The sequence below is a fragment of the Balaenoptera physalus genome, assembly GCF_965194825.1.
Source record: "Balaenoptera physalus genome assembly, chromosome: 16".
In the NCBI taxonomy this organism is placed as follows: Eukaryota; Metazoa; Chordata; class Mammalia; order Artiodactyla; family Balaenopteridae; genus Balaenoptera; species Balaenoptera physalus.
Window position 1 is genome coordinate 22,618,069 of NC_138898.1, and position 27,170 is coordinate 22,645,238.

General features: G+C 37.7%; 1 protein-coding gene across 3 annotated transcripts in view; it reads left to right on the forward strand.

Annotated features, from left to right (window-relative positions):
- RBL1 (RB transcriptional corepressor like 1) overlaps nt 1-27,170 on the forward strand; it is a 77,213-nt gene that overhangs the window by 45,098 nt on the left and 4,945 nt on the right. For all 3 annotated transcript variants that reach the window (XM_082430100.1, XM_082430101.1, XM_082430102.1), the window contains 4 exons: nt 10,888-11,064; nt 15,521-15,592; nt 17,485-17,575; nt 26,378-26,526. In XM_082430100.1, coding sequence (XP_082286226.1) covers nt 10,888-11,064; nt 15,521-15,592; nt 17,485-17,575; nt 26,378-26,526 — 489 coding nt within the window. The remainder of the gene's footprint in view (nt 1-10,887; nt 11,065-15,520; nt 15,593-17,484; nt 17,576-26,377; nt 26,527-27,170) is intronic.

A 27,170-nucleotide genomic window follows, 5' to 3' on the forward strand; every position in this document is an offset into this window, starting at 1 on the left:
TCCATTTCTCTAGGAGGTGGGTCAAATAGGATCTTGCTATGATGTATGTCATGGAGTGTTCTGCCTATGTTTTCCTCTAAGAGTTTTATAGTGTCTGGCCTTAAGTTTAGGTCTTTAATCCATCTTGAGTTTATTTTTGTGTATGGTGTTTGGGAGTGTTCTAATTTCATTCTTTTACATGTAGCTGTCCAGTTTTCCCAGCACCACTTATTGAAGAGGCTGTCTTTTCTCCATTGTATATTTGTGCCTCCTTTATTAAAGATAAGGTGACCATAGGTGCGTGGGTTTATCTCTGGGCTTTCTATCCTGTTCCACTGATCTATATTTCCGTTTTTGTGCCAGTACCATATTGTCTTGATTACTGTAGCTTCTTAGTATAGTCTGAAGTCAAGGAGCCTGATTCCTCCAGCTCTGTTTTTCTTTCTCAAGATTGCTTTGGCTATTCGGGGTCTTTTGTGTTTCCATGCAAATTGTGAAATTTTATGTTCTAGTTCTGTGAAAAATGCCATTGGTAGTTTGATAGGGATTGCATTGAATCTGTAGATTGCTTTGGGTAGTATAGTCATTTTCACAGTGTTGATTCTTCCAGTCCAAGAACATGGTATGTTTCTTCATCCGTTTGTATCCTCTTTGATTTCTTTCATCAGTGTCTTATAGTTTTCTGCATACAGTTCTTATGTCTCCTTAGGTAGGTTTATTCCTAGGTATTTTATTCTTTTTGTTGCAGTGGTAAATGGGAGTGTTTCCTTAATTTCTCTTTCAGATTTTTCATCATTAGTGTATAAGAATGCAAGAGATTTCTGTGCATTAATTTTTTATCCTGCTGCTTTACCAAATTCATTGATTAGCTCTAGTGGTTTTTTGGTAGCATCTTTAGGATTCACTATGTATAGTATCATGTCATCTGCAAACAGTGACTGTTTTACTTCTTTTTTTCCAAGTTGGATTCCTTTTATTTCTTCTTCTTCTCTGATTGCTGTGGCTAACACTTCCAAAACTATGTTGAATAATAGTGGTGAGAGTGGGCAGCCTTGTCTTGTTCCTGATCTTAGTGGAAATGGTTTCCGTTTTTCACGATTGAGAACGATGTTGGCTGTGGGTTTGTCATATATGGCTTTATTATGTTGAGTTAAGTTCCCTCTATGCCTACTTTCTGGAGAGTTTTTATCATAAATGGCTGTTGAATTTTGTCAAAAGCTTTTTTTGTATCTATTGAGATGATCATATGATTTATATTCTTCAGTTTGTTAATATGGTTTATCACATTGATTGATTTGTGTATGTTGAAGAATCCTTGCATTCCTGGGATAAACCCCACTTGATCATGGTGTATGTTCCTTTTAATGTGCTGTTGGATTCTGTTTGCTAGTATTTTGTTGAGGATTTTTGCATCTATGTTCATCAGTGATATTGGCCTGTAGTTTTCTTTTTTTGTGACATCTTTGTCTGGTTTTGGTATCAGGGTGATAGTGGCCTCATAGAATGAGTCTAGGAGTGTTCCTCCCTCTGCTATATTTTGGAAGAGTTTGAGAAGGATATGTGTTAGCTCTTCTCTAAATGTTTGCTAGAATTCTCCTGTGAGTCCATTTGGTCCTGGGCTTTTGTTTGTTGGAAGATTTTTAATCACAGTTTCAATTTCAGTGCTTGTGAGTGGTCTATTCATGTTTTCTGTTTCTTCCTGGTTCAGTCTTGGAAGGTTATACCTTTCTAAGAATTTGTCCATTTCTTGCAGGTTGTCCATTTTTTTGGCATATAGTTGCTTTTAGTAATCTCTCATGATCCTTTGTATTTCTGCAGTGTCTATTGTAACTTCTCCTTTTTCATTTCTAATTCTATTGATGTGAGTCTTCTCCCTTTTTTTCCTGATGAGTCTGGCTAGTGGTTTATCATTTTTGTTTATCTTCTCAAAGAACCATCTTTTAGTTTTATTGATCTTAGCTATTTTTTCCTTCATTTCTTTTTCATTATTTCTGATCTCATCTTTATTATTTCTTTCCTTCTGCTAACTTTGAGGTTTTTTTGTTCTTCTTTCTCTAATTGCTTTAGGTGTAAGGTTAGGTTGTTTATTTGAGATGTTTCTTGTTTCTTGAGGTAGGATTGTATTGATTGCTATAAACTTTCCTCTTAGAACTGCTTTTGCTGCATCCCATAGATTTTGGGTCATCGTGTTTTCATTGTCATTTGTTTCTAGGTTTTTTTTGATTACCTCTTTGATTTCTTCAGTGATCTCTTGGTTATTTAGTAGTGTATTGTTTAGCCTCCATGTGTGTGTATTTTTCACACATTTTTTCCTGTTATTGGTGTCTCGTCTCATAGCATTGGGTCGGAAAAGATACTTGATACAGTTTCAATTTTCTTAAATTTAGCAAGGCTTGATTTGTGACCCAAGATATGATCTATCCTGGAAAATGTTCTGTGAGCATTAAATGTATCATTTAAAGCTTGTGTTTCCTTATTTATTTTCATTTTGGATGATCTGTCCATTGGTGAAAGTGGGGTGTTAAAGTCTCCTACTATTATTGTGTTGCTGTCGATTTCCCCTTTTATGGCTGTTAGCATTTGACTTATGTATTGAGGTGCTCCTGTGTTGGGTGCATAAATATTTACAATTGTTATATCTTCTTGGATTGATCCCTTGATCATTATGTAGTGTCCTTCCTTGTCTCTTGTAACATTGTTTATTTTAAAGTCTATTTTATCTGATATGAGAATTGCTACTCCAGCTTTCTTTTGATTTCCATTTGCATGGAATATCTTTTTCCATCCCCTCACTTTCAGTCTGTATGTGTCCCTAGGTCTGAAGTGGGTCTCTTGTAGACAGCATATATACAGGTCATGTTTTTATATCCATTCAGCCAGTCTATGTCTTTTGGTTGGAGCATTTAATCCATTTACATTTAAGGTAGTTATCAGTATGTGTGTTCCTGTTACCATTTTCTTAATTGTTTTGGGTTTGTTATTGTGGGTCTTTTCCTTCTCTTGTGTTTCCTGCCTAGGGAAGTTCCTTTAGCATTTGTTGTAAAGCTAGTTTGGTGGTGCTGAATTCTCTTAGCTTTTCTTGTCTGTAAAGGTTTTAATTGCTCTGTCAAATCTGAATGAGATCCTCGATGGGTAGAGTAATCTTGGTTGTAGGTTTTTCTCTTTCATCACTTTAAATATGTCCTGCCACTCCCATCTGGCTTGCAGAGTTTCTGCTGAGAAATCAGCTGTTAACATTATGGGGATTCCCTTGTATGTTATTTGTTGCTTTTCCCTTGCTGCTTTTAATATTTTTTCTTTGTATTTAATTTTTGATAGTTTGATTAATGTGTGTCTTGGCGTGTTTCTCCTTGGATTTATCCTGTGTGGGACACTCTGTGCTTCCTGGACTTGATTGACTATTTGCTTACCCATATTAGGGAAGTTTTCAACTATAATCTCTTCAAATATTTTCTCAGTCCGTTTTCTCTTCTTCTTCTGGGACCCCTATAATTTGAATGTTGGTGCGTTTAGTGTTGTCCCAGAGGTCTCAGAGATTGTCCTTAATTTGTTTCATTCTTTTCTCTTTATTCTGCTCTGTGGTAGTTATTTCCACTATTTTATCTTCCAGGTCACTTATCTGTTCTTCTACCTCAGTTATTCTGCTATTGATTCCTCTAGAGAATTTTTAATTTCATTTATTGTGTTGTTCATCATTGTTTGTTTGCTCTTTAGTTCTTTTAGGTCCTTGTTAAACGTTTCTTGTATTTTCCCCATTCTATTTCCAAGATTTTGGATCATCTGTACTATCATTACTCTGAATTTTTTTTGCGATAGACTGCCTGTTTCCTCTTCATTTGTTTGGTCTGGTGGGTTTTTACCTTGTTCCTTCATCTGCTGTGTATTTCTCTGTCTTCTCATTTTGCTTAACTTACTGTGTTTGGGGTCTCCTTCTCGCAGGCTGCAGGTTCATAGTCCTCGTTGTTTTTGGTGTCTGCCCCCCAGTGGGTAAGATTGCTTCAGTGGGTTGTGTAGGCTTTCTAGTGGAGGGGACCGGTGCCAGTGTTCTGGTGGATGAGGCTGGATCTTGTCTTTCTGGTGAGCTGGACCACATCCAGTGGTGTGCTTTGGGGTGTCTGTGACCTTATTATGATTTTAGGCAGCCTCTCTGCTAATGGATGGGGTTGTGTTCCTGTCTTGCTTGTTGTTTGGCATCGGGTATCCATCAGTGTAGCTTGCTGGTCATTGAGTGGAGCTGGGCCTTCACGTTGAGATGGAGATCTCTGAGAGAGCTTTCGCCATTTGATATTATGTGGGGCTGGGAGGTCTCTGGTGGACCACTGTCCTGAACTTGGCTCTCCCACCTCAGAGGCTCAGGCAGGACACCCAGCCGGAGCACCAAAGCCCTGTCAGCCAAATGGCTCAGAAGAAAAGGGAGAAAAAAAGAAAGAAAGAAAGAGAAATAAAATAAAGTTATAAAAATGAAAAATAAAAAATATATTACTATAAATAAAAAAATTAGAAAGTAAAAAAAGAAAAGAGAAAGAAAGAAGCAAGCAACCAAACCAAAAAACAAATCCACAATGATAACAAGTGCTAAAAATTATAGTAAAAAAAAAAAAAAAAAAGGACAGACAGAACCCTAGGACAAATGGTAAAAGCAAAGCTATACAGACAAAAATCACATAAAGAAGCATGCACATACACACTCGCAAAAGGAGAAAAAGGAAAAAATATATATATAAAAAAAGGAAGAGAGCAACCAAATCAATAAACAAATCTACCAGTGATAATAAATTCTAAATACTAAACTAAGATAAACATAAAACCAGAAACAAATTAGATGCTGAAAGCAAACCCCAAGTCTATAGTTGCTCCCAAAGTCCACTGCCTCAATTTTGGGATGATTCGTTGTCTATTCAGGTATTCCACAGATGCAGGGTACATCAGTTTGATTGTGGAGATTTAATCCACTGCTCCTGAGGCTGCTGGGAGATATTTCCCTTTCTCTTCTTTGTTCACACAGCTCCTGGGGTTCAGCTTTGGATTTGGCCCCACTTCTGCGTGTAGGTCGCCTGAGGGCATCTATTTCCCTCCCAGACAGGACAGGGTTAAAGTAGCCGCTGATTAGGGGGCTCTGGCTCCCTCAGGCCAGGGGGAGGGAGGAGTATGGAATGCGGGGCAAGCCTGGGGTGGCAGAGGCCAGCATAATGTTGCAACAGCCTGGGCACAATGTGTGTTCTCCCGCGGAAGTTGTTCCTGGATCATGGGACCCTGGCAGTGGCGGGCTGCACAGGCTCCTGGGAGGGGAAGTGTGAATAGTGTCCTGTGCTTGCATACAGGCTTCTTGGTGGCTGCAGCAGCAACCTTAGCGTTTCATGCCCGTCTCTGGGGTCCGCGCTTATAGCTGCGGCCCGTGCTCATCTCTGGAGCTCGTTTAGGCAGTGCTCTGAATCCCCTCTCCTCGCACACCCTGAAACAATGGTCTCTTGCCTCTTAGGCAGTTCCAGACTCTTTCCTGGACTCCCTCCCGGGTAGCTGTGGCTGACTAGCTGCCTTCAGGCTGTGTTCACACAGCTAACCCCAGTCCTCTCCCTGGGATCTGACCTCCAAAGCCCGAGCCTCAGCTCCCCGCCCCCACCTGCCCTGGCGGGTGAGCAGACAGGCCTCTCAGGCTGGTGAGTGCTGGTCGGCACTGATCCTCTATGCGGGAATCTCTCCGCTTTGCCCTCTGCACCCCTGTGGCTGCGCTCTCTTCTGTGGCTCCAAAGCTTCCCACCTGCCATCTCTGCCAGTGAAGGGGCTTCCTAGTGTGTGTAAACTTTTCCTCCTTCACAGCTCCCTCCCAGAGGTGCAGGTCCCATCCTTATTCTTTTGTCTCTGTTTTTTCTTTTTTCTTTTGCCCTACCCAGGTACGTGGGGAGTTTCTTGCCTTTTGGGATGTCTGAGGTCTTCTGCCAGCGTTCAGTAGGTGTTCTGTAGGAGCTGTTCCTCATGTAGATGTATTTCTGATGTATTTGTGGGGAGGAAGGTGATCTCCATGTCTTACTCCTCCACCATCTTGAAGCTATCTCCTTACTGTAGTTTTGATTCGCGTTTCCCTGATGATTAGTGATATTGAGCATCTTTTCATGGGCTTATTGGCAATCCTACCTTCCTCAGAGAAATGTCTATTCAAGTCCTTTGCCCATTTTTTGAGTTTTTTATTGGTGAGTTGTAGAAGTTCTCTATATTGTCGGGATATTAATTCCTTATCAGATACATGATTTGCAAATATCTTCTCCCATTCCATGGGTTGCCTTTTCACTATGTTATATATTAGTGTCTTTTGACGCACAGAAGTTTTTTAATTTGATGAAGTCTAATTTATCTATGTTTTGTTTTGTTGTCTTGTTCTTTTTGGTGTCATATCCGAGAAATCATTGCACATTCCAGTGTCATGAAGCTTTTCCCCTATGTTTTCTTGTAGGATTTTTATAGTTTTAGCAATTACATTTAGGTCTTTGATCCATTTTGAGTTAATTTTTATATATGGTATAAGGTAAGGACCCAGTTTCATTCTTTTGCATGTGGATATCCAGTTTTCTCAGTAAGTCTTGTTGACAAGACTGCCTTTCTCCATTGAATGGCCTTGACACCCTTGTCGGGTTACTCATCACTATATATGTGAGGGTTTATTTCTGGGCTCTGTATTCTATTCATTGGTCTCTTCATGCCAGTACCACAGTTTTGATTAGAGTAACTTTGTAGTAAGGTTTGAAATCAGAAAATGTGAGACATCCAACTTTGTTCTTCTTTTTCAAGATTATTTTGACTATTCAGAGTCCCTTGACATTCCATATGAGTTTTAGGATGGACTTTTTTCTATTTCTGCAAAAAAAAAAAAAACTTTGGGATTTTAATATGGATTATATTGAATCTGTAGATTGCTTGGAGTAGGTTGACATCTTAACAATATTAAGTCTTCCAGTCCATGAACATAGTATGTCTTTCCATTTATTTATATTTTCTTTAATTTCTTTGAGCAATGCTTTGCAGTTTTCAGTGTACAAATTTTTGCCTCCTTGGTTAAGTTTATTCCCAAGTATTTTATTCTTTTTCATGCTATTGTAAATGGAATCATTTTCTTAATTTCATTTTTGGATTGTGCATTGTTAATGGTATAGGAATAAAAGTGATTTTTGTGTGTTGATTTTGTATCCTGCAACTTTGCTGTATTCATTTATTAGTTCTAACATTTTTTATGGACTCCAGGGTTTTTGGGTTTCCTACACATAAAGTCATGTCATCTGCAAACAGAGATGGTTTTACTACTTTTCTAATTTGAATGCCTTTTATTTCTTTTTCTTGCCTAATTGCTCTGGCTAGAACTTCTAGTATGGTGTTGAATAGAAGTACTGAAATTGGGCATCTTTGTCTTGTTCCTGATCTTAGAGGAAAAGCTTTCATTGTTTTACTTTGAGTGTGATCTTAGCTATGGATTTTTCATATATGGTATTTATTATGTTGAAGTAGTTTCCGTCTATTCCTAGTTTGTAACAAAAGGGTATTGAATTTTGTCAAATGCTTTTTTTCTGCATCAAATTTTGAGATGATTATATCATTTTTCCCTTCATTCTGTTAATGTAGTGTATTACACTGATAGATTTTCATATGTTAAATTATCCTTTCATTCCATGAATAACTCCTACTTGGTCATGGTGTATAACCCTTTTAGTGTATTATGTTCCATTCAGTTGCTAGGGTTTTGTGGAGGATTTTCACATCAATATAATAGATATTGGTCTGTAGTTTTCTTAGAGTGTCTTTGTTTAGCTTTAGTATCAGGTAATGTACCTTTAGCCATTTTTAAAAACATATTTGACGTTCTAAAAGAACATTATGATCTTGATGAGCTATGTTTGGACTCAGGCTCATAGAGTTTTAATTCCATTTCCTGCCAGCTTGTTTTACATAACTTTGATTAAGCAGTTGGCCATCCTGTGGAATTTACAGGAACTCCATTGTGTTATATTGCTTTAGATTGGAGTTTATTGTGGGACAGGTACATTGGATCTTATGGATAAGTTTAAGTTACTGAAGATTCATTATTAAGATTGGTGGGATACTGCTGGGAGTCTACATAATTTTTATCATAAATCTAGTTTTTTACCTTTTACGAATTGACCAGTTCTCATTATAATGCCTAAATTATTTTAGTATTAATGCAAAGATTTAACATAGAAATAATTTCAGCTTATCCTGCCTAGCTTTTATAAGCACCATAAAGCTTCTGATAAGATAGACATGTTAATCAGATATTTGTGACCAAACATGCCGCTTCTCTAAAATAAATCCCAGAATTGGAAGATACCTCTTCAGTCTACCCTATAACTAGTGGCTGTCTAGCCCACTCTGAAAAATTGTAAATGAAAAAAAAGGCACTGTTTTTTGTTTCTTTCTAGCATTATGATTAGGGTTTAAGGCTTAAAATTTTTAAGAAATTCATGTTTGTTTTTTCAAATTATCTCTTCATGCAAATTTATTTCCTCTATCTCGTCTTTCTTAGAATAATTCTTGAGACACTTGCCCTTTTTTCCACCTCCCACTGCCTTCTCTACTCTGTCCCACCATCTCCACTCCTGCCTACATCTTGTGCCTAAGGCCTGTTTTAAAAACAGAGCTCCAAATGTAGTATTTTCCCCATTCATTCCCTATTTTTAATTTTCAAAATGACACATTGCTGCCTTTGATAATGAATCTAAGATTGACAAAAATAAGGCTTTATTTATGAATTTTTAGTTCTGAATTTATTTCAGAATCTAGCTTGTCCTTTTCTTTTTAATTATACCCTACTTAGAAGCTAGAAAAATTTTACCCTAAAAGGGAATTGAAACGTCCATATCTATAATGAGTTCAAAATAACCATTTCTTGAGTAAATTGCAGATGTTATCCATGCTGAACTCAGTGTGATGCTGATATCCTATGCCTGAGTAGAATTTACTGTGAATTTTTTGTTAGAAGACTTCCAGAATATGTGTACCTTTAAGGCATTGGATTAGCTTTGTAAAAGATACTTAACAAGTATTACTTTTTTTTAAAAATTTATTTATTTTATTTATTTAGTTTTGGCTGCATTGGGCCCTCATTGTTGCACGTGGGCTTTTCTCCAGTTGCAGCAAGTGGGGGCCACTTCTTACCACAGTGCGTGGGCCTCTCATTGCGGTGGCCTGTCCTGCTGCAGAGCACGAGCTCAGTAGTTGTGGCTTGCGGGCTCCAGAGCGCAGGCTCAGCAGTTGGGCACACGGGCTTTGCTGCTCCGCGGCACGTGGGATCCTCCCGGACCAGGGCCCAAACCTGTGTCACCTGCATTGGCAGGCGGACTCCCAACCAGTGCGCCACGAGGGAAGCCCCACAAGTATTACTTAAAGACATATTTCTTAATCCTTCTACATAGGACTGTATCTGTTATCTTCTCCTATCATGAATGTAAAGTTCCAGCATCTTTCCCACTGCTCTGACCCTAGTGGTTCCTGTTTATCTCTTGGCCAACAAGACCAGAAACAAAGGGTTGGGATGCAGAAAATGAGTTTGTTATAGAATGAATCACTGGTGGCTTTGGAGTCAACCCTTATCTCTCTTTCTATCAGATTAGTGTATTGGATGGCTAAAGTTCATTTTTCAGCTTTAATTTGTGGATTTTTTTCCCTCTCAAAAGATACTTTGCTATAAAGAATGCCTTACTCTTTTTCATTTTTTTTACCCTGAACATTTAGATTTAAAGACTTAGTTCACACAGAATAGTCTAGTTTAGGAATATCACAGTAGGATTACCAGTTCTTAAGATGATAAAACATAATGCTTTTTGGATGATCAGAAATCATTTTAGAATGTTTCAGGACCTTTGGGGCATTTGCATTAGTATCAGTTCATATAAAAACTCTATATATGAAAGGTTGAAGGCATTGAACTGAATTTACTCTGACATACTTAAAAACAACAACTTGACTGAGAAGGACAATACTATATGATATTTATATGTGGAATCTAAAAATCAAAAAGAAGCTTATAAATACAGAGAACAGGTTAGTGGTTGCCAGGGAGCGAGGGGGTGGGTGAAATGGATGAAGGGAGTCAAAAGGTACAGACTTAAAGTTATAAAATAAATAAATCATGGGGATATAATGTATAGCATGGTGACTATAGTAATGCTGTATTCCATATTACAGTTGCTAAGAGACTAGATCTTAAAAGTTCTCATCACAGAAAAAAAAAATTCTGTTAACTGTGTGGATATTAACTAGACTTATTGTGGTGATCTTTTCACAACATATACAAACGTCGAATCATGTTGTACACCTGAAACTAATGTAATGTTGTATGTCAGTTATACCTCAATAAACAACAACAACAACAACAAAATCTGGTATCTCGTTTACTTAACATTCCTTTCATGTGCTCATAAAAACAATGTAGACTATTGGGGAAATTTTTAAATGATTTTGCTTTCTGACTCATTTTTGGAGTCAAACATTTTAGTGTATTTGACGTTTTAGGCTTTCTGGTCATTTTACCTGAACCAAAAAAAGAGAGAAACTTCTGAACACTTGAAAAATTATGTATTCATAATGATCATGATGCTGGTCAATCAAACCATTTAATTTTAGTATTTCTCACTTTACATAGTTGACAGCATAGAATAATAGCATATAACATCTTTACCAAAAAAATGTTTAAGGTAGTTTTCCAAAGAGAATTTTGTTTTAATATATTTTCTTCTGCCATAGCAGTGAATTAGTACTATAAAATAAAAATTTTATGTAATTTAATGTATCAGCAGCCTTAGGTGTATATTAATCTTGGCCTAAAAGCCCATGTTCATGGTAAGACATAAATTTGAGAAATTATTTACTTGTTTTTTTGCATCAATGTGCTATCTTTCATCTTAGGTCTATCATTTGGCAAGTGTACGCTTACGTGATTTATGTTTAAAACTGGATGTTTCAAATGAGTTAAGAAGGAAGATATGGACATGTTTTGAATTCACTTTAGTTCACTGCCCTGATCTGATGAAAGACAGACATTTGGATCAGCTCCTCCTTTGTGCCTTTTACATCATGGCAAAGGTAATGTATAAGTTGGGGGAAGCTCTTTGCCGTAGTTACCTGTATTTGAAGCCTGAGGTGAAAATCTGTTGCACTTGATTGTTAGTTTGCCTTAAGTGCTATAAGCCAACAGTGGTAAATTCCAGCTACTATATCTATTTCTATAGACTCTTCATTACTTTCTTTTTTTTTTTATTTTATAAATTTATTTATTTTATTTATTTATTATTTTTGGCTGTGTTGGGTCTTCGTTGCTGTGTGCAGGCTTTCTCTAGTTGCAGAGAGCAGGGGCTACTCTTCCTTGCGGTGCACAGGCTTCTCATTGCGGTGGCTTCTCTTGTTGCGGAGCACAGGCTCTAGGCGTGCAGGCTTCAGTAGTTGCGGCACGCGGGCTCAGTAGTTGCGGCTTGTGGGCTCTAGAGCGCATGCGCAGTAGTTGTGGCTCATGGCTTAATTGCTCCGTGGTATGTGGGATCTTCCTGGACCAGGGATCAAACCCGTGTTCCCTGCATTGGGAGGCGGATTCTTAACCACTGTGCCACCAGGGAAGTCCTTCATTTACTTTCATAATAATCAGCCTTCTCGCTTCATAAGAATTCACTGGTTGTAAAAAAAATTGGAAAAGATCTTAGAGACCATTTGTAGTAAAATGGTTCTCCACACTATTAATGGAGAACCATTTCCACCGTCACCCCGTGATACCTCTAATCTTGTACTTTAAAGTAAAATGATCGTTACATTTTAGGTGAGTAACTGAGGCCCAGAGCTGAAAGTAGCTTGGCCAAAGTTACACAATAAGTGACAACCTATGTTCTCCTGATTCAGAATCTGGTATAAAATAGCTTCTGTACTATATTGCTTTCCAGTGATTTATTCTGTTGCCTCAGAAGAGCATTCTACTTTCTAGTTGCTACAATATGTTTTAAGTCACAAAATGGCATATCTTACTTGTTTTTAAAAATTCTAATATGTCTGAAACAATCATCTGTAACTTTGGTCTTGATCATATTGGCCACACTACCAGTCCTAGCAGATGTACATGTTACAACCTAATTTTTCAGCTTTTTGAGGCAGAGGACATGTTTTCAAACTCCTTTGTGACTTCCTTCTCACATTACCTCTTTAAAATCTCTATACAAAACAGGTATTAATAAATGTTATTAACTAATCTTTTTTTTAAGCTGTTACTATTTTTATTATTTCTCTTAAGGATACCAAAACCCTAAAAAGCAGCCTTGGGTTTATAACTTACAGAGAGTTAAAAATATTTCCTTCTGTGGTTACGATTTTTATACATTTATTCCACAACAACTAAATAACATACAGCACGAAAAAGACCACGTAGTTACTCCCCTTTTATAGTCACATTCTACATTGGCATCCATACTAATAATCCTTTATATTGGTATCACTCTTTCCACTTTTAAAACCACACCATTTATTTTACCATTCCAAGAATCTCTAGGGTTAGGACTCTGCGCTTTCACTGCCGAGGGCGCAGGTTCAATCCCTGGTCAGGGAACCAAGATCCCACAAGACGCACGGCACGGCCAAAAAAAAATCTCCAAAGTCAAAACAGTAACAATAACAGCAACAACAAAACCAAAAGTTGTCCCAGAGCTCATAATATCACTGGGGTTCCCAGCAGAAGCAAACTACTTTGAGGTATGAAACACTCAACCCTGAAGCCATTCAGTATTCACACAAATTAAATCCTTATTAAAACAGAACTAAAAAATCCAAAATTATAAAACAATCAAGGAAATAAGCCAATGTGAGTATGTCAACAGATAAAATTTAGAGCAGGTTAGATATTCAAAAATTTCAGGTAGGGCTTCCCTGGTGGCACAGTGGTTAAGAATCCGCCTGCCAATGCAGGGGACACGGGTTCAAGCCCTGGTCCGGGAAGATCCCACATGCCGCGGAGCAACTAAGCCCGTGCGCCACAACTCCTGAGACTGCGCTCTAGAGCCCACGAGCCACAACTACTGAGCCCGCGTGCCACAACTACTGAAGCTCGTGTGCCTAGAGCCCGTGCTCCACAACGAGAGAAGCCACCGCAATGAGAAGCCCGCGCACCGCAACGAAGAGTAGCCCCCTCTCGCCACAACTAGAAAAAGCCCGCACGCAGCAACGGAGACCCAATACAGCCAAAAATATATAAATAAAAATAAATAAATTAAAAAAAAAATTTCAGGTAATGGAATTATTGATCTCAAATTATGCAATTATATGTTTAAAATGATTCAATGTATAAAGGAAAATTCTTTTTATGAACAAAGGCCAAGTCACTTTAAAAAGGACCCAAAAGATGTCAAAAAGAACTGAATGAAACTTGTAATGGAAACCAAATTCCAACCCAAAAGACTCAATGGGTTAGAATATAGAGCTGAGGAAACGAAAAAACAGCTGGAAAATACAAAAAATCAAGAGACATACAGTTACGAAACATTTTTTCTTGTTCCCTTCCTCTTTTGTTCTCTTCTCTTGTGATTTGATGACTAACTTTAGTGTTGTGTTTTGATTCCTTTTTCTTTTTTGTATGTGTATTTATTGTAGATTTTCGATTTGGGGTTACCATGAGGATTTGATATAGCAATCTATATATAAACAAGATTGTTTTAAGTTGCTGGCCTCTTAATTTCAAATGCATTTCCAATATCCTGCATTTGTGTTCTCCCCTTCTCGTAATTGCTGGTTTTGATATCATATTAGCGTGTGGATGATTTCCTACCTTTACTGTATGTTTGCCTTTCCTGGTGAGCTTTTCCATTTGTAAGTTTCTTGTTTCTAGTTGTAGCCTTTTCTTTTCTGCTTAGAGAAGTTCCTTCAGCATTTGTTGCAAAGCTGGGCGGGTGGTGCTGAATTCTCTTAGCTTTTGCTTATCTGTAAAGCTTTTGATTTCTCCATCAAATCTGAATAAGAGCCTTGCTGGTTAGAGTATTCTTGGTTGTAGTTTCTTCCCTTTCATCACTTTAAATACATCATGCCACTCCCTTCTGGCCTGCAGAGTTTCTGCTGAGAAGTCAACTGATAACATTATGGAAGTTCCCTTGTATGTTATTTGTCGTTTTTCTCTTGTTGCTTTTAGTATTTTTTCTTTAATTTTTGTCAGTTTGATTACTTTGTGTCTTGGTGTGTTCTTCCTTGGGTTTATCCTGCCTGGGACTCTCTGCCCTTCCTGGACTTCGGTGACTGTTTCCTTTCCCATGTTAGGGAGGTTTTCAGCTGTTATCTCTTCAAATATTTTCTCAGGTCCTTTCTGTCTCTCTTCTCCTTCCGGGACCCCTATAATGTTAATGTTGATGCATTTAATGTTTTCCCAGAGGTCTCTTTGACTGTCTTCATTTCTCTTCATTCTTTTTTCTTTATTCTGTTCCACGGCAGTGATTTATACCATTCGGTCTTCCAGGTCACTTATCCGATCTTCTGCCTCAGTTATTCTGCTATTGATTCCTTCTAGTGTATTTTTCATTTCAGATATTGTATTGTTCATCTCTGTTTCTTTGTTCTTTAATTCTTCTAGGTCTTTGTTAAACATTTCTTGCATCTTCTCTATCCTTGCCTCTGTTCTTTTTCTGAGATCCTGGATCATCTTCACTATCATTTTTCTGAATTCTTTTTCCGGAAGGTTGCCTGTCTCCACTTCACTTATAGCTGTTCTTCTGGGGTTTTATCTTGTTCCTTTATCTGGGACATATTCCTCTGCCGTTTCACTTTGTCTAAGTTCCTGTGATTGCGGTTTCCATTCTGCAGGCTGCAGGATTGTAGTTCTTCTTGTTTCTGCTGTCTGCCGTCTTAACTAATCATTTGTGTTTTTTTGAAAACTACCATAGCTCAGGCTTTGCCATTTCTGCGGAGAACATCATTATGGAGAACAGGTTTAGTGCTAATGGACAGTGAAGGAGAAGAAAAGAGTAATTTAAGTGAACTCTGTGATAATAAATAGACTAGAAGGGATTCCTTTATGGATCACTAATTTATTTTCTTTCTTTTGGCCACCACTGTGACTTTTCTAAGTGTTAAAACCCTACAGTCTGTTCTGAACTATGAAAAGCCAATCCTATAATAACCTCTGTCTTATTGTGAATCACAAGACATTTTCTATCCTTTAGTATGTGGTTAATTTTAAATAAGTACTTAAAAACTAATACAACTGGAGACTGCAGGGGATTCAGCAGATCTGAGTTTTCTTATATCATTCTTTTTTATAAAGAAATGCATTTTTGGTAGTTATACCATAGCAATCTTAGTGCTTTTGATTAATGAAACTATTAGCTGAGTCCCCACAGGCCACAAAGCCTGAACTTTTAAGGTAGTAAAAGTCATAAATGGTAGTGGATTTTAGTTATTGAGTGGCCTGGGGTTAATGGCTTTCTGCAAGACTGCTCTCAATGCCAACCTGTAATTGAAGTTTTTGTTCAGAACCATTTTTCTTTCAAAAGCAATTGATAAATGCAGTTCTTATTTTCCTTAGGTAACAAAAGAAGAAAGAACTTTTCAAGAAATAATGAAAAGTTATAGGAATCAGCCTCAAGCTAATAGTCATGTGAGTTACATTATTTTTCCTCCTGTCCCAAAATAGATTTGTACTATTTCTCTGCTGACAAGTCATGTAAAAGGTAAACTTCTTTTCTAGTTTTACTATAGATTTTTTGGTTTAATGGACACCGTTAAACTCGAGACAGCTTTAATTAAAAAACAGTTTCAGTGGAAGCCAAAAATCTTGCTGTTTCTGACTAATCTATATTATTTATTTGTTTATTTATTTATTTATTTATTATTTATTTATGGCTGCATTAGGTCATCATTGCTACACACAGGCTTTCTCTAGTTGCGGCGAGTGAGGGCTACTCTTCGTTGTGGTGCGCAGGCTTCTCATTGCGGTGGCTTCTCTTGTTGCGGAGCACAGGCTCTAGGCACACGGGCTTCAGTAGTTGTGGCACACAGGCTCAGTAGTTGGCTCACAGGCTCTAGCGCGCAGGGTTAGTAGTTGTGGCGCACGGGCTTAGTTGCTCCACGACATGTGGGATCTTCCCGGACCAAGGATCAAACCCATTTCCCCTGCATTGGCAGGCGGATTCTTAACCACTGTGCCACCAAGGAAGTCCCTATATATTACATATGCATATACTTCTCACACGTTCTCTTATTCCATTTGTTCATTTATTTGAGTGGGGACATTTTTCACTAATGAAAAATATTTATAATAATAATATTCCTTAATTGTATAAGACTTGATTCTCTGATGATGTTTAAATCCAGTGAAATTTGAGGATATATTAACTTAAGTCTAGCTTCTTTTTCCATCTGATAAGAATCTTAATGTTTGCATCTTTGAATAGATATCAGGCATTTCTGATATAATAGCCCTGGTGAGAATTCTGTACAACCTTTCAGTCATGGAAATATAAAATGTTAGCGTAGTGACCTGGCACATAGTAAGCATTTAATAACTGTTAGCTCTGTATTATTGTTATTATTGTAGCTGAAGAACACAGGATTAGGTTACCTTAAGGCCTTGGTCATTCAAGAACCTGATTGCTCTGCTCTAAAGGAGCATAATGGCCTCTTCTCTGGCCCAGTGATCTGCCACCTTAGACAAAAAGAGAGACGTGGTAGCTCAGATATCCCTGGTCCCAGTACTAGTAGCCATACCCCCTTCTATGAGAGCCCAACAGATAGTTTCACTTCTTTACTTAAGCCCCAAATACACTGCTAGCAATATAGAGATATTAGAAGAGCCAAATATAGGCATTTCTTACATCCTGTGACAGGGTGGAAGAGGCCTGGTTTCCAGGCCTCTTCAGAAAAATCCCTTAGGAGCAGAGCTTAGAGAGGTTCAGAGTATCCCTTAAGATCATTAAGATGAAGTTAATATGGGTCAAAAATGGTTTAAGCCACAGCTTCCTAAATATTCTCTCAATACCAATATCCATAGGATGAGGGGGAATGGATCATTCCTTTCAGCTGCCTTGGAGGTTAAAAACAGTTTAGGGGCAGGGAGGGGAACAGATTTTCATGTGGCCATCTGAAAGGAGATGGGCATGGGATGGGAGCAGGAAAACAAGCCCCAGTGAGATCAAATGAGTCTCATGTAAGAAATTAAAAAGAAGAAGGAATAGGTTCATATCTTTTAAGTTGCTTTTATTTGGCAAAATCTGCTCATCATTGTTTAGTTGCTCCTTACTTAATTCTTCTATTTTGTAACCTTCTGCAGTGGCTATATTTCAGGTGGTAAGCTCTGCTTCAGTATCCCCTCTTCTAAGATGTTTGCCATAATCTGCATTTACCAAAGGCTACTAACATCTTGCCCTTGATTATCACCCATACAGACAAATACTTTTTAATTGGCTTGATATCTTGTCCTTATTTTGGTTTTGCTTAACCTGTGCCTCTTTGTGACACAGCAGTCCTTTTTGTCCCCTCTGATCTATATAGGTTTACAGAAGTGTACTGTTGAAAAGTATTCCAAGAGAAGTAGTGACATACAGTAAAAACCTGAATGGTGATTTTGAAATGACAGATTGTGGTAAGTTGCCCAATTTAAGATTCTATATGTAGTACACTATTGGTTACATTGTATATAATACGGTGGATATCCTGGAGTTAATTGTGTAGGTGGGGTGGATGATGCATATGTGTTAGGAAGAAACAAATGACTTTGAGATAAGTATGGGTCAGGTACCTCCCTCCACAGAGGTTGTGTATTGAAACCATTAATTTATCCCATGTTAATTGTGTTTTAGAAGTTTTCTAGTATACTTATACACATTAATAAAAACTCATAAAAGACAATAAAATTCAAAAATAAATCTGAATGACAGGGAAAGTAAGATAGCTGTCAGTGATCTGCCTATGGAGAACATTAAGGAAATGTCCTGTTCATTAATAAGTGTATAGGTATTCTGCCACCATCAGCAAAAGCAAGGTCGCCACCTTGTTACTACCATCATGCTAAGACTTCAGGCACTAGTAATTTTTTTTAAAGAAAGAAGAATCAAATGTTCAGTATTCATATGTTGATAAGTTGTAAAAATGCCTTTTCAGCCCATCTCTTTTCCTTGTCTCATCTGTCTTCTTTTCCTTGTCTCACTTTCCATTACTTAATGTATATATATGTGTACATGTGTATATAAGTACTGTAATTTATTTAATTTCACCATGTGGGACTTTTAGGTTGTTTCCAATTATACACAGCTTTGTGAGGAACATCATTGTAGGCTGATCTTTGGTCCACATCCTTAGGGTAAATTCTTAGAGAAAACTGACTGGGTCAAAGACATTTTTTTTTAATTACCCAAATATCCATGATCATTAATGTATCTACTGGGATCTGAACTTTTAAGATCTTAACAAAAAAAATTCTTGAATAATAATGTCCTAGAATCTGATCCCATCTAAGGTTACACAGGCCAAACTCAATTCTTTTTACATAGATAAATTATCCCTGAGCCTTTTCAAGGCAATGAGAAGAAGTACATTAGGAAGTAAACCTGACAAAATACAAAAAAAAAAACACCTTCCTATTTTTGTTATACATGTTGCTCACCTGTCCTGGGTGGTTTTTCTGTCCTTGCAAAACCAGGCATCAGGTTAGCTGGGAAACTGTGTGTTCTATGAGAAACAAAGTAACTGCTGGCGAGAGTATTTGGGATACAAGGAGCAGTGAAGTTCAAGACAGAATTTGATAACTTTGATGATAAAGTTTGAGGTAACTGAAGGTTAGCTACCTTCTCTACAACATAAAGGTTTCAGGTCTAGTTTTGTATACATTTATTAACTAGATATTTATTAGCAGGCAAACAAAAAACCATTCTTAAGATCCTGTCCAGTGGTGATGGCACAGAGCAGGGAGAGTATCCAGTGATAGTAGACTGAGGAATTCTGGCACCAAAAAAGGGACAAAGTTATTGAGGAGCATACAGTCTCGCAAGTCTGTGTTCAGATAAGACAAGTTCCAGTTCCTGGAGCTGTGGCTAGATGCTATGACCTAGACTTGGACACACCAAAGAACACCACCTTGGGAAGAACAGTTCTGGTTCTATAAACAAATTCATAATTAGGAATAAAATAATTACTATTTTAAAAAACACACAGTTTATGCATCCTGTGCCACCTGACCAACCACCTCCTCACATAAAAGGTTCACTCAAAGTAGATGCCAAGATTCCAGAGCAGGATTCTGTTAAACTTAAAGCCAGGATCAAGCAGACAACATGCATCAGAGTTCAGGCCTGGGCATCATTCATAATAGTAAAGCCCCACAGACCTCACTGGATCTCTCATGTCTATCATGCTGTTGTGGGTAGTGTCTCAAATATGTTAATCAATCTGCTTTTTTTTTTTTTTTAATACATATATATTCTTTTTCATATTTTTTTCCATTATGGTTTATCATAGGATATTGAATATATTTCCCTGTGCTACACAGTAAGACTTTGTTATTTATCCATCCTACATACAGTAGTTTGTATCTGACTTTGTTATTTATCCATCCTACATATAATAGTTTGCATCTGCTAATTCCACTCCCGATCCTTCCCTCCCCCACTCCCCCTTGGCAACCACAAATCTGTTCTATACATCTGTGAGTCTGTTTCTGTTTTGTAGATATGTTCATTTCTGTCATATTTTAGATTCCACATATAAGTGATATCATATGGTATTTGTCTTTCTCTTTCTGACTTACTTTGCTTAGTATGATAATCTCTAGGTCCATCCATGTTGCTGCAAATGGCATTATTTCATGACTGAGTAATAATCCATTGTGTCTATATACCACATCTTCTTTATCCATTCATCTGTCGATGGACATTTAGGTTGTTTCCATGTCTTGGCTATTGTAAATGAACATATGAGTGCATGTATCTTTTCAAATTATAGTTTTGTCTGGATATTTGCCCAGGAGTGGGATTGCTGGATCATATGGCAACTCTATTTTTAGTTTTTTGTGGAACCGCCATACTGTTTTCCATAGTGGCTGCAGCAATTTACATTCCCACAAGTAGTGTAGGAAGATTCCCTTTTCTTCATAACCCCTCCAGCAATTGTTATTTGTAGACTTTTTTTTTCTTTTTGGCTGCGCTGCACGGCTTGCAGGGTCTTAGTTCCCCAACCAGGGATCAAACCCGTGCCCCCTGCAGTGGAAGCGCAGAGTCCTAACCACTGGACTGCCAGGGAATTCCCCATACGTTGTCTTTTTGTTTATGGTTTCCCTTGCTGTGGAAAAGCTTATAAGTTTAATTAGGTCCCCTTTGTTTATTTTTGCTTTTATTTCTATTGCCTTGGGAGACTGACCTAAAAAAACATTGGTATGATTTATGTCAGAGAATGTTTTGCCTATGTTCTCCTCTAGGAGCTTTATGGTGTCATGTCCTACATTTAAGTGTTTAACCATTTTGAGGGGTTTTTCTGTGTATCCTGTGAGGGTGTGTTCTAACCTCATTGGTTTGCATGCGGCTGTCCAGCTTTCCCAGTACCACTTGCTGAAGAGACTTTCTTTTCCCCATTGTATATTCTTGCCTCCTTTGTCGAAGATTAATTGATCATAGGTGTGTGGGTTTACTTCTGGGCTCTCTGTTCTGTTCCATTGATCCATATGTCTGTTTTTGTGCCAGTACTATGCTGTTTTGATTACTGCAGCTTTGTAGTATTGTCTGAAGTCTGGGAGGGTTATGCCTCCTTCTTTTTCCTCAGGATTGCTTTGACAATTCTGGGTCTTTTATGGTTCCATATAAATTTTAGGATTATTTGTTCTAGTTCTGTGGAAAATGTCATGGGTTACTTGATAGGGATCGTATTACATCTATAGATGTAATATTTGCTTTGGGTACCATGCCATTTTAACAATATTAAATCTTCCAATCCAAGAGCATGGGATATCTTTTCATTTCTTTGAATCATCTTCAGTTTCCTTTATGAATGTTTTGTAGTTCTCAGCATGTAAGTCTTTCGCCTCCTTGGTGAGGTTTATTCCTAAGTTTTTTTTTTATGCAATTTTATTTTTTTAAATTAATTTTTATTGGAGTATAGTTCCTTTACAATGTTGTGTTAGTTTCTACTGTACAGCAAAGTGAATCAGCTATGCGTATACATATATCCCCTCTTTTTTGGATTTCCTTCCCATTTAGGTCACCACAGAGCATTGAGTAGAGTTCCCTGAGCTATACAGTAGATTCTCATTAGTTATCTATTTTATACATAGTAGCAATAGTTTATATATGTCAATCCCAATCTCCCAATTCATCTTACCCACCCCCCTTTCCCCTTTGGTATCCATACACTTGTTATGTACATCTGTGTCTCTATTTCTGCTTTACAAGTAAGATTATCTATACCATTTTTCTAGATCCCACATACATACATTAATATACGATATTTGTTTTTCTCTTTCTCACTTACTTCACTCTGTATGACAGTCTCTAGGTCCATCCACATCTCTACATAAGACCCACTTTCATTCCTTTTTATGGCTGAGTAATATACTACTGGATATATGTACCACATCTTCTTTATCCATTCCTCTGTTGATGGATATTTAGGTTACTTCCGTGTCCTGGCTATTGTAAATAGTGGTGCAGTGAACATTGGGATGCACGTGTCTTTTTGAATTATGGTTTTCTCCGGGTATATGGCCAGTAGTGGGGTTGCTGGGTCATATGACAGTTCTATTTTTAGTTTTCTAAGGAACCTCCGTACTGTTCTCCATAGTGGCTGTATAAATTTACATTCCCACCAGCAGTGCAAGAGGGTTCCCTTTTCTCCACACCCTCTCCAGCATTTATTGTTTGTAGATTTTTTTTTTTAAGTGAATGGTGGGTTTTTTTGTGTTTTTTTTATTTTATTTTTGGCTGCGTTGGGTCTTTGTTGCTGTGCACGGGCTTTCCCTAGTTGAGGTGAGCAGAGGCTACTCTTCGTTGCAGTGTGCAGGCTTCTCATTGCAGTGGCTTCTCTTGTTGCGTAGCACGGGCTCTAGGTGCGTGGGCTCAGTAGTTGTGGCTCACAGGCTCTAGAGCGCAGGCTCAGTAGTTGTGGCACACGGGCTTAGTTGCTCCACGGCATGTGGGATCTTCCTGGACTAGGGCTTGAACCCTTGTTCCCTGCATTGGCAGGCAGATTCTTAACCACTGCGCCACCAGGGAAACCCTGTTTGTAGATTTTTTGATGATGGCCATTCTGACCCATGTGAGGTGATACCTCATTGTAGTTTTGATTTGCATTTCTCTAATAATTAGTGATGTTGAGCATTGGTCATTGATGGAGATATGCCTAACATAAACCCTTACAGTAGCCACCTGTGGAGAATGAGCTTCCTGATTAAAACACCAGCTGGATACTCATGGACTGTGCATTCATTATCATATTAGCAGAGCACCCCAGACTGACATTCTTTTTTTTTTTTTTTTTTTAATATTTATTTATTTACTTGGCTGCGCCAGGTCTTAGTTTCGGCACGCAGGATCTTCGTTGCAGCATGTGGGATCTTTTTTAGTTGCGGCATGGGGAATCTAGTTCCCTGACCAGGGATCAAACCCAGGCCCCCTGCATCGGGAGCACGGAGTCTTAACCACTGGACCACCAGGGAAGTCCCCAGACTGGCATTCTTGATTAGAACATTTGAGAGACCCAGATTATAGCTTAATATAAGTAACACAAACATAATGCCCAAGTGTATGATAGTAAATTGAAAACTTTACAGTACTTCCTCAGAGGCTTGTTTTGAGAATTAAAAAAAAACTGATGCATGTGTGTGGTGTTTAATACAAGTCCTGCTCATAGTAAGGCCTCAGTAAGTAGTAGTTATTATTTATTATTTTGTTTATAAGCAATATAAAATTTATTGTATTTTATTCATGAGTATATGGCTCTTTAAATGTCTTTTTTTTTAAGCTAATTTTTCTAAGGCCATATTCCTTACATAAAATCCTTTAAATGTTGAAAACTAGGTCACACACACAAAAACAGTTAAAAGCAAATCCTCTCAAGGGACAAAAATTCTGTTTCCATGTGAGATGTATAAAATTGATAACTGCAAATTGATAATTAAGTGACTTTATTCACATTAAAACTATTTTATAGTCACCAGATAGACAACCAAGATGTGGATGGAGCACATTTTCTTTCTAGACTGTTTAAACAAGATTTACTTGGTTTTAGATTATAATGTTGCCCTTTAGAGCTCATGAGAAACTGCCAAAACAGTCTAAAACCACTGTAGTAGTTTTAAATTGGTCTGTGGTCAGTGGCTTTTGCATAACTCGAGCTAAATGGCACTGCCCTCTCAATCAGAAAGCCAGTCTGAAATATTTACTGCACACTGTTAATGGTGAGGAGCAAAAATGGTAAGGAAGGATGTGGTAGCAGAAATATAAAACAAATACTAAATGCTTACTCCAGGGAAGTACTGCTGTGCTGATCAAGCCCATCATATCTCAGCCTGACCCTTGGATTTATAAATAAATTGTGATCTTCTTTCTTACTTTCATCTTAAAATAATTTTGCTTCTTTACTTTCTCCATTTTTAAGTGGTAAGAATCACTATTTATACCTCTTCTCAGACTGAAGACTAACGACAATATACAAAGAAGCCAGCGTCACTCACTTGAGCAGCTCCTCTGGGGGTGATGGATGGGGGTTTCATTAATTTGTGCATCCCAAACAATTTGGGTGTGCCCATCCTCTGAAACCAGTTCCCCTGAGAAATGGATATCTACTGTGCCCTCAATGTCTTTTCCCCTGAATGCATTTATATTGTCCTGGGATATAAAATTAAGCATGTATTATGGTTGCAGTTGTTGGCCACCTGCAGCCCTGGGGTAATTTGCCTTCTCCCTTCCCACTTTCACTTCAGATCCTTGGAAAATTCTGAAGCCAGAGATCCAGGCTAAAAATTTCAGCATGTCTCTCTGGAGCTCTGCAGATAATATCTCCTTTTTTCTAAGGACTAGTCTCATTCACTGGTAGTTTATATAAAACCACATTTTAATTGCTTGACAGTGTTGTATGATAATCCAAAAAAGACATTCCTCTTATTCATGGGAACAGTAGGGAAAATTATGAAACCATAATAGTTCATTTGTTCGTTTCATGAATGTATATCAAATGTATACCATGTGCCTCAAATTATGTTAGGCAGAGGTCCCTCCTGCCCTCTGAGGAGAAACAGATTTGAAAGAATTATAGCACCAGGCGGGAGATCTCATTCTCTTTCCCAGTCTTTCATAAGTTCCATCTCCTAATGTATATGTGGTAAGATGGTCACCAGGCCTACTGAGGCTTTGATTTCTGAGTGCTAAAGAGCTGGGAAGGTAGAGATCTTTTTCCTGCTTAAAGGACAACTGACATCTTTTTTTCTGTTTTGAAATGAAAAAATACTAAACAGCTAAATAAAAATAGCTAAATAAAATCATGTTTAGTTAGAATCCAAGGTCCCAGAGAGTTTTAAATGTTTGGTTCCTTCAAATTAAATATAGCTCCTTACCTTATGTAACTATTAACAACTGGAATTGGAATAACACAGAAACATGAAGAAGTAACTGCCTCCAGAAATTTCTAATCCAAGGAGGACATATAATAATTTTAATTCATCTGTATAACAAGAATAACCTACGACAGCTGTTATTAAGCCATCGTTTACTGCCTTGGGACAGTGTCCCCCAGGATGGTAGTAACTGTTATGGGGAAGAGCGACTGTGCGTAGAAAATTTGAGAAGTATGGAATTAAAGTGAACATGTGTTTTTTCTAATTGCAAAAGTTCTCAGAACCTTTAATATACTAACATGTATTCTGAATTCCTAAGAGGAGGATATACTACTATGCAGCATTTTTTCAACTTATTTGATCACATAGCTTTTTTCTGCCCTATTAGGATGCTGCAAAAATAGCAAGAGTAAAAAGGACATCCAAATGGAGATCCCTATGGAGGTTCCCTGTGGCTGCCTGGCCCTTGGACCATGTTTGAGTTTTCTGGTTTTCCAAAGGTGGAAGCATGTTTCTACCCATATTTTCAGTATTGAGAATGAGAAAGTTTTTTCACATGTTGAATTCTTTTTAATCACTGGTAGTTTTCTCAGCTCCTGTGCATAGATGATTCTTGTAGGTACAAGGTACAATGGTTTGTAATACTCTTTCCCAAAAAAGAATAGGATAAAGTTCTGCCTGGTGTCACAGGCTACTCCAGAATCACAGTAATAAACAGGAAAGTACCTTGGGGCAAGCTGTCATTTTACAACTGAGGACGCCGGTTATAGACAGCACTAAGGTTCCTGTTGTGCGTGGGAAAATAAGACTTTTTGAACACCTGTCATCTGCCATGTATTTGCAGAAAAATAAACATAAGCAATTCACCTTGCTTCTTCCTTAAACTATGAGGATACACTTTACCTTTTAGAGTCTTTCCACCTTTTTCAAAGAGTCAATATGAATATCTGCAGGCCCTTTTGTTATCTGAAACTCAGGGTTTGCCACTGCTACCCATACTCTGAAGCTCAGTTTAGGTAAACTTCAACCCAGGGCTGGTGCCCCTCTAAGAGCCACCAGTGACAGTGAGCTCAAAAGGTAGGGTTGTGAAAACATTCTTGCTGAAGTGATATCTAGAGAATAGAGTACCAGCTTAAGTTTACGTGTTTGCATTTCTAAGATTCCAATTTAATTTATCCATAATATAGATGGATTTCTGAACCTTTTCTAAAAACATTAATTGTCTTACATAAAGATTTGGGTTTATTTGATTTTTTTTCCTTTTATATTTTAGAGCGAGTTGTGATTCAAATTGCCAACTTATAGATTAAGGTACACCTATCACAACACTGAATTCTTTTTTTTTTTTTTTTTTTACATCTTTCTTAGATTATAATTGCTTTACAATGTTGTGTTAGTTTCTCCTGTACAACAAAGTGAATCAGCTGTATGTATACACATATCCCCTCCCTCTTGAGCCTCCCTCCCACCCTCCCCACCCCACCCCTCTAGGTCATCACAAAGCACCGAGCTGATCTCCCTGTGCTATATGCAGCTATCTAATTTATACTTAGTAGTGTATATATGTCAATGCTACCCTCACTTCGTCCCAGTCTCCCCTTCCCCCACTGTGTCCTCAAGTCTGTTCTCTACATCTGCATCTTTATTCCTGCCCTGCCACGAGGTTCATCAGTACCATTTTTCTAGATTCCATATATATGTGTTAATATACAGTATTTGTTTTTCTCTTTCTGACTTATTCATTCTGTGTGACAGACTCTAGGTCCATCCACTTCACTACAAATGACTCGGTTTCATTCCTTTTTATGGCTGAGTAATTTTCCATTGTACAACACTGAATTCTTTTAACAGACTTGGAAGATGCTACAAAAACACCTGACTGTTCCAGTGGACCAGTGAAAGAGGAAAGAGGTGATCTTATCAAATTTTACAATACAATATATGTAGGAAGAGTGAAGTCATTTGCATTGAAATACGACTTGTCAAATCAGGACCATGTGGTATGTTTTATATTTTACTACTTTATTAATATCTGTACTCATAATTGGATTACTATGAGTTTATTTTGCTAGATAAGTGTTTCAAAGCTAAAGCCTTACTGATACATTTTATAGGAGAAAACATACTGGTAATTAGAGTGATTAAGGCTGTGATACTACAGAGACCAGAGGAAATCATGGAAATTTTATCCACACTGTGATTATGTTGTTAGAAATTATGGATGCATATGGGCAAGGACTAGATGGGAACATGGAAAAATGAAAACAATTCTGGTGGTTTTTTCCTTTGTTTTTGATTCCTATTGTTATATCTCTGAGATAAGTGTTTTTCTCAAGATAAAAAGAAAAGGAAATAAATAGGCTTGAATCAATAATAGAAGCAACACTAAGAAATTTTTATGCAGACTCTAGATTTGACAGTACCAGCAGGCCTTTGAAAGTATTATCAGTGTATAAGCTGAAGTTGGTTCACAGGAGACCAGACTTCAGTTATAAGAAAGAGGGACCTAGTAGAAGCTGCATCCAGGCAGTAGCCATATATGTGTCTATGTATCTCTCTATATTTCTGTCTTTGTCCCTTTCAAGGAATATAGTCTATGATTATCCTCAGACGCCATGACTACTCATTCTGTTCCCTCAGTTCC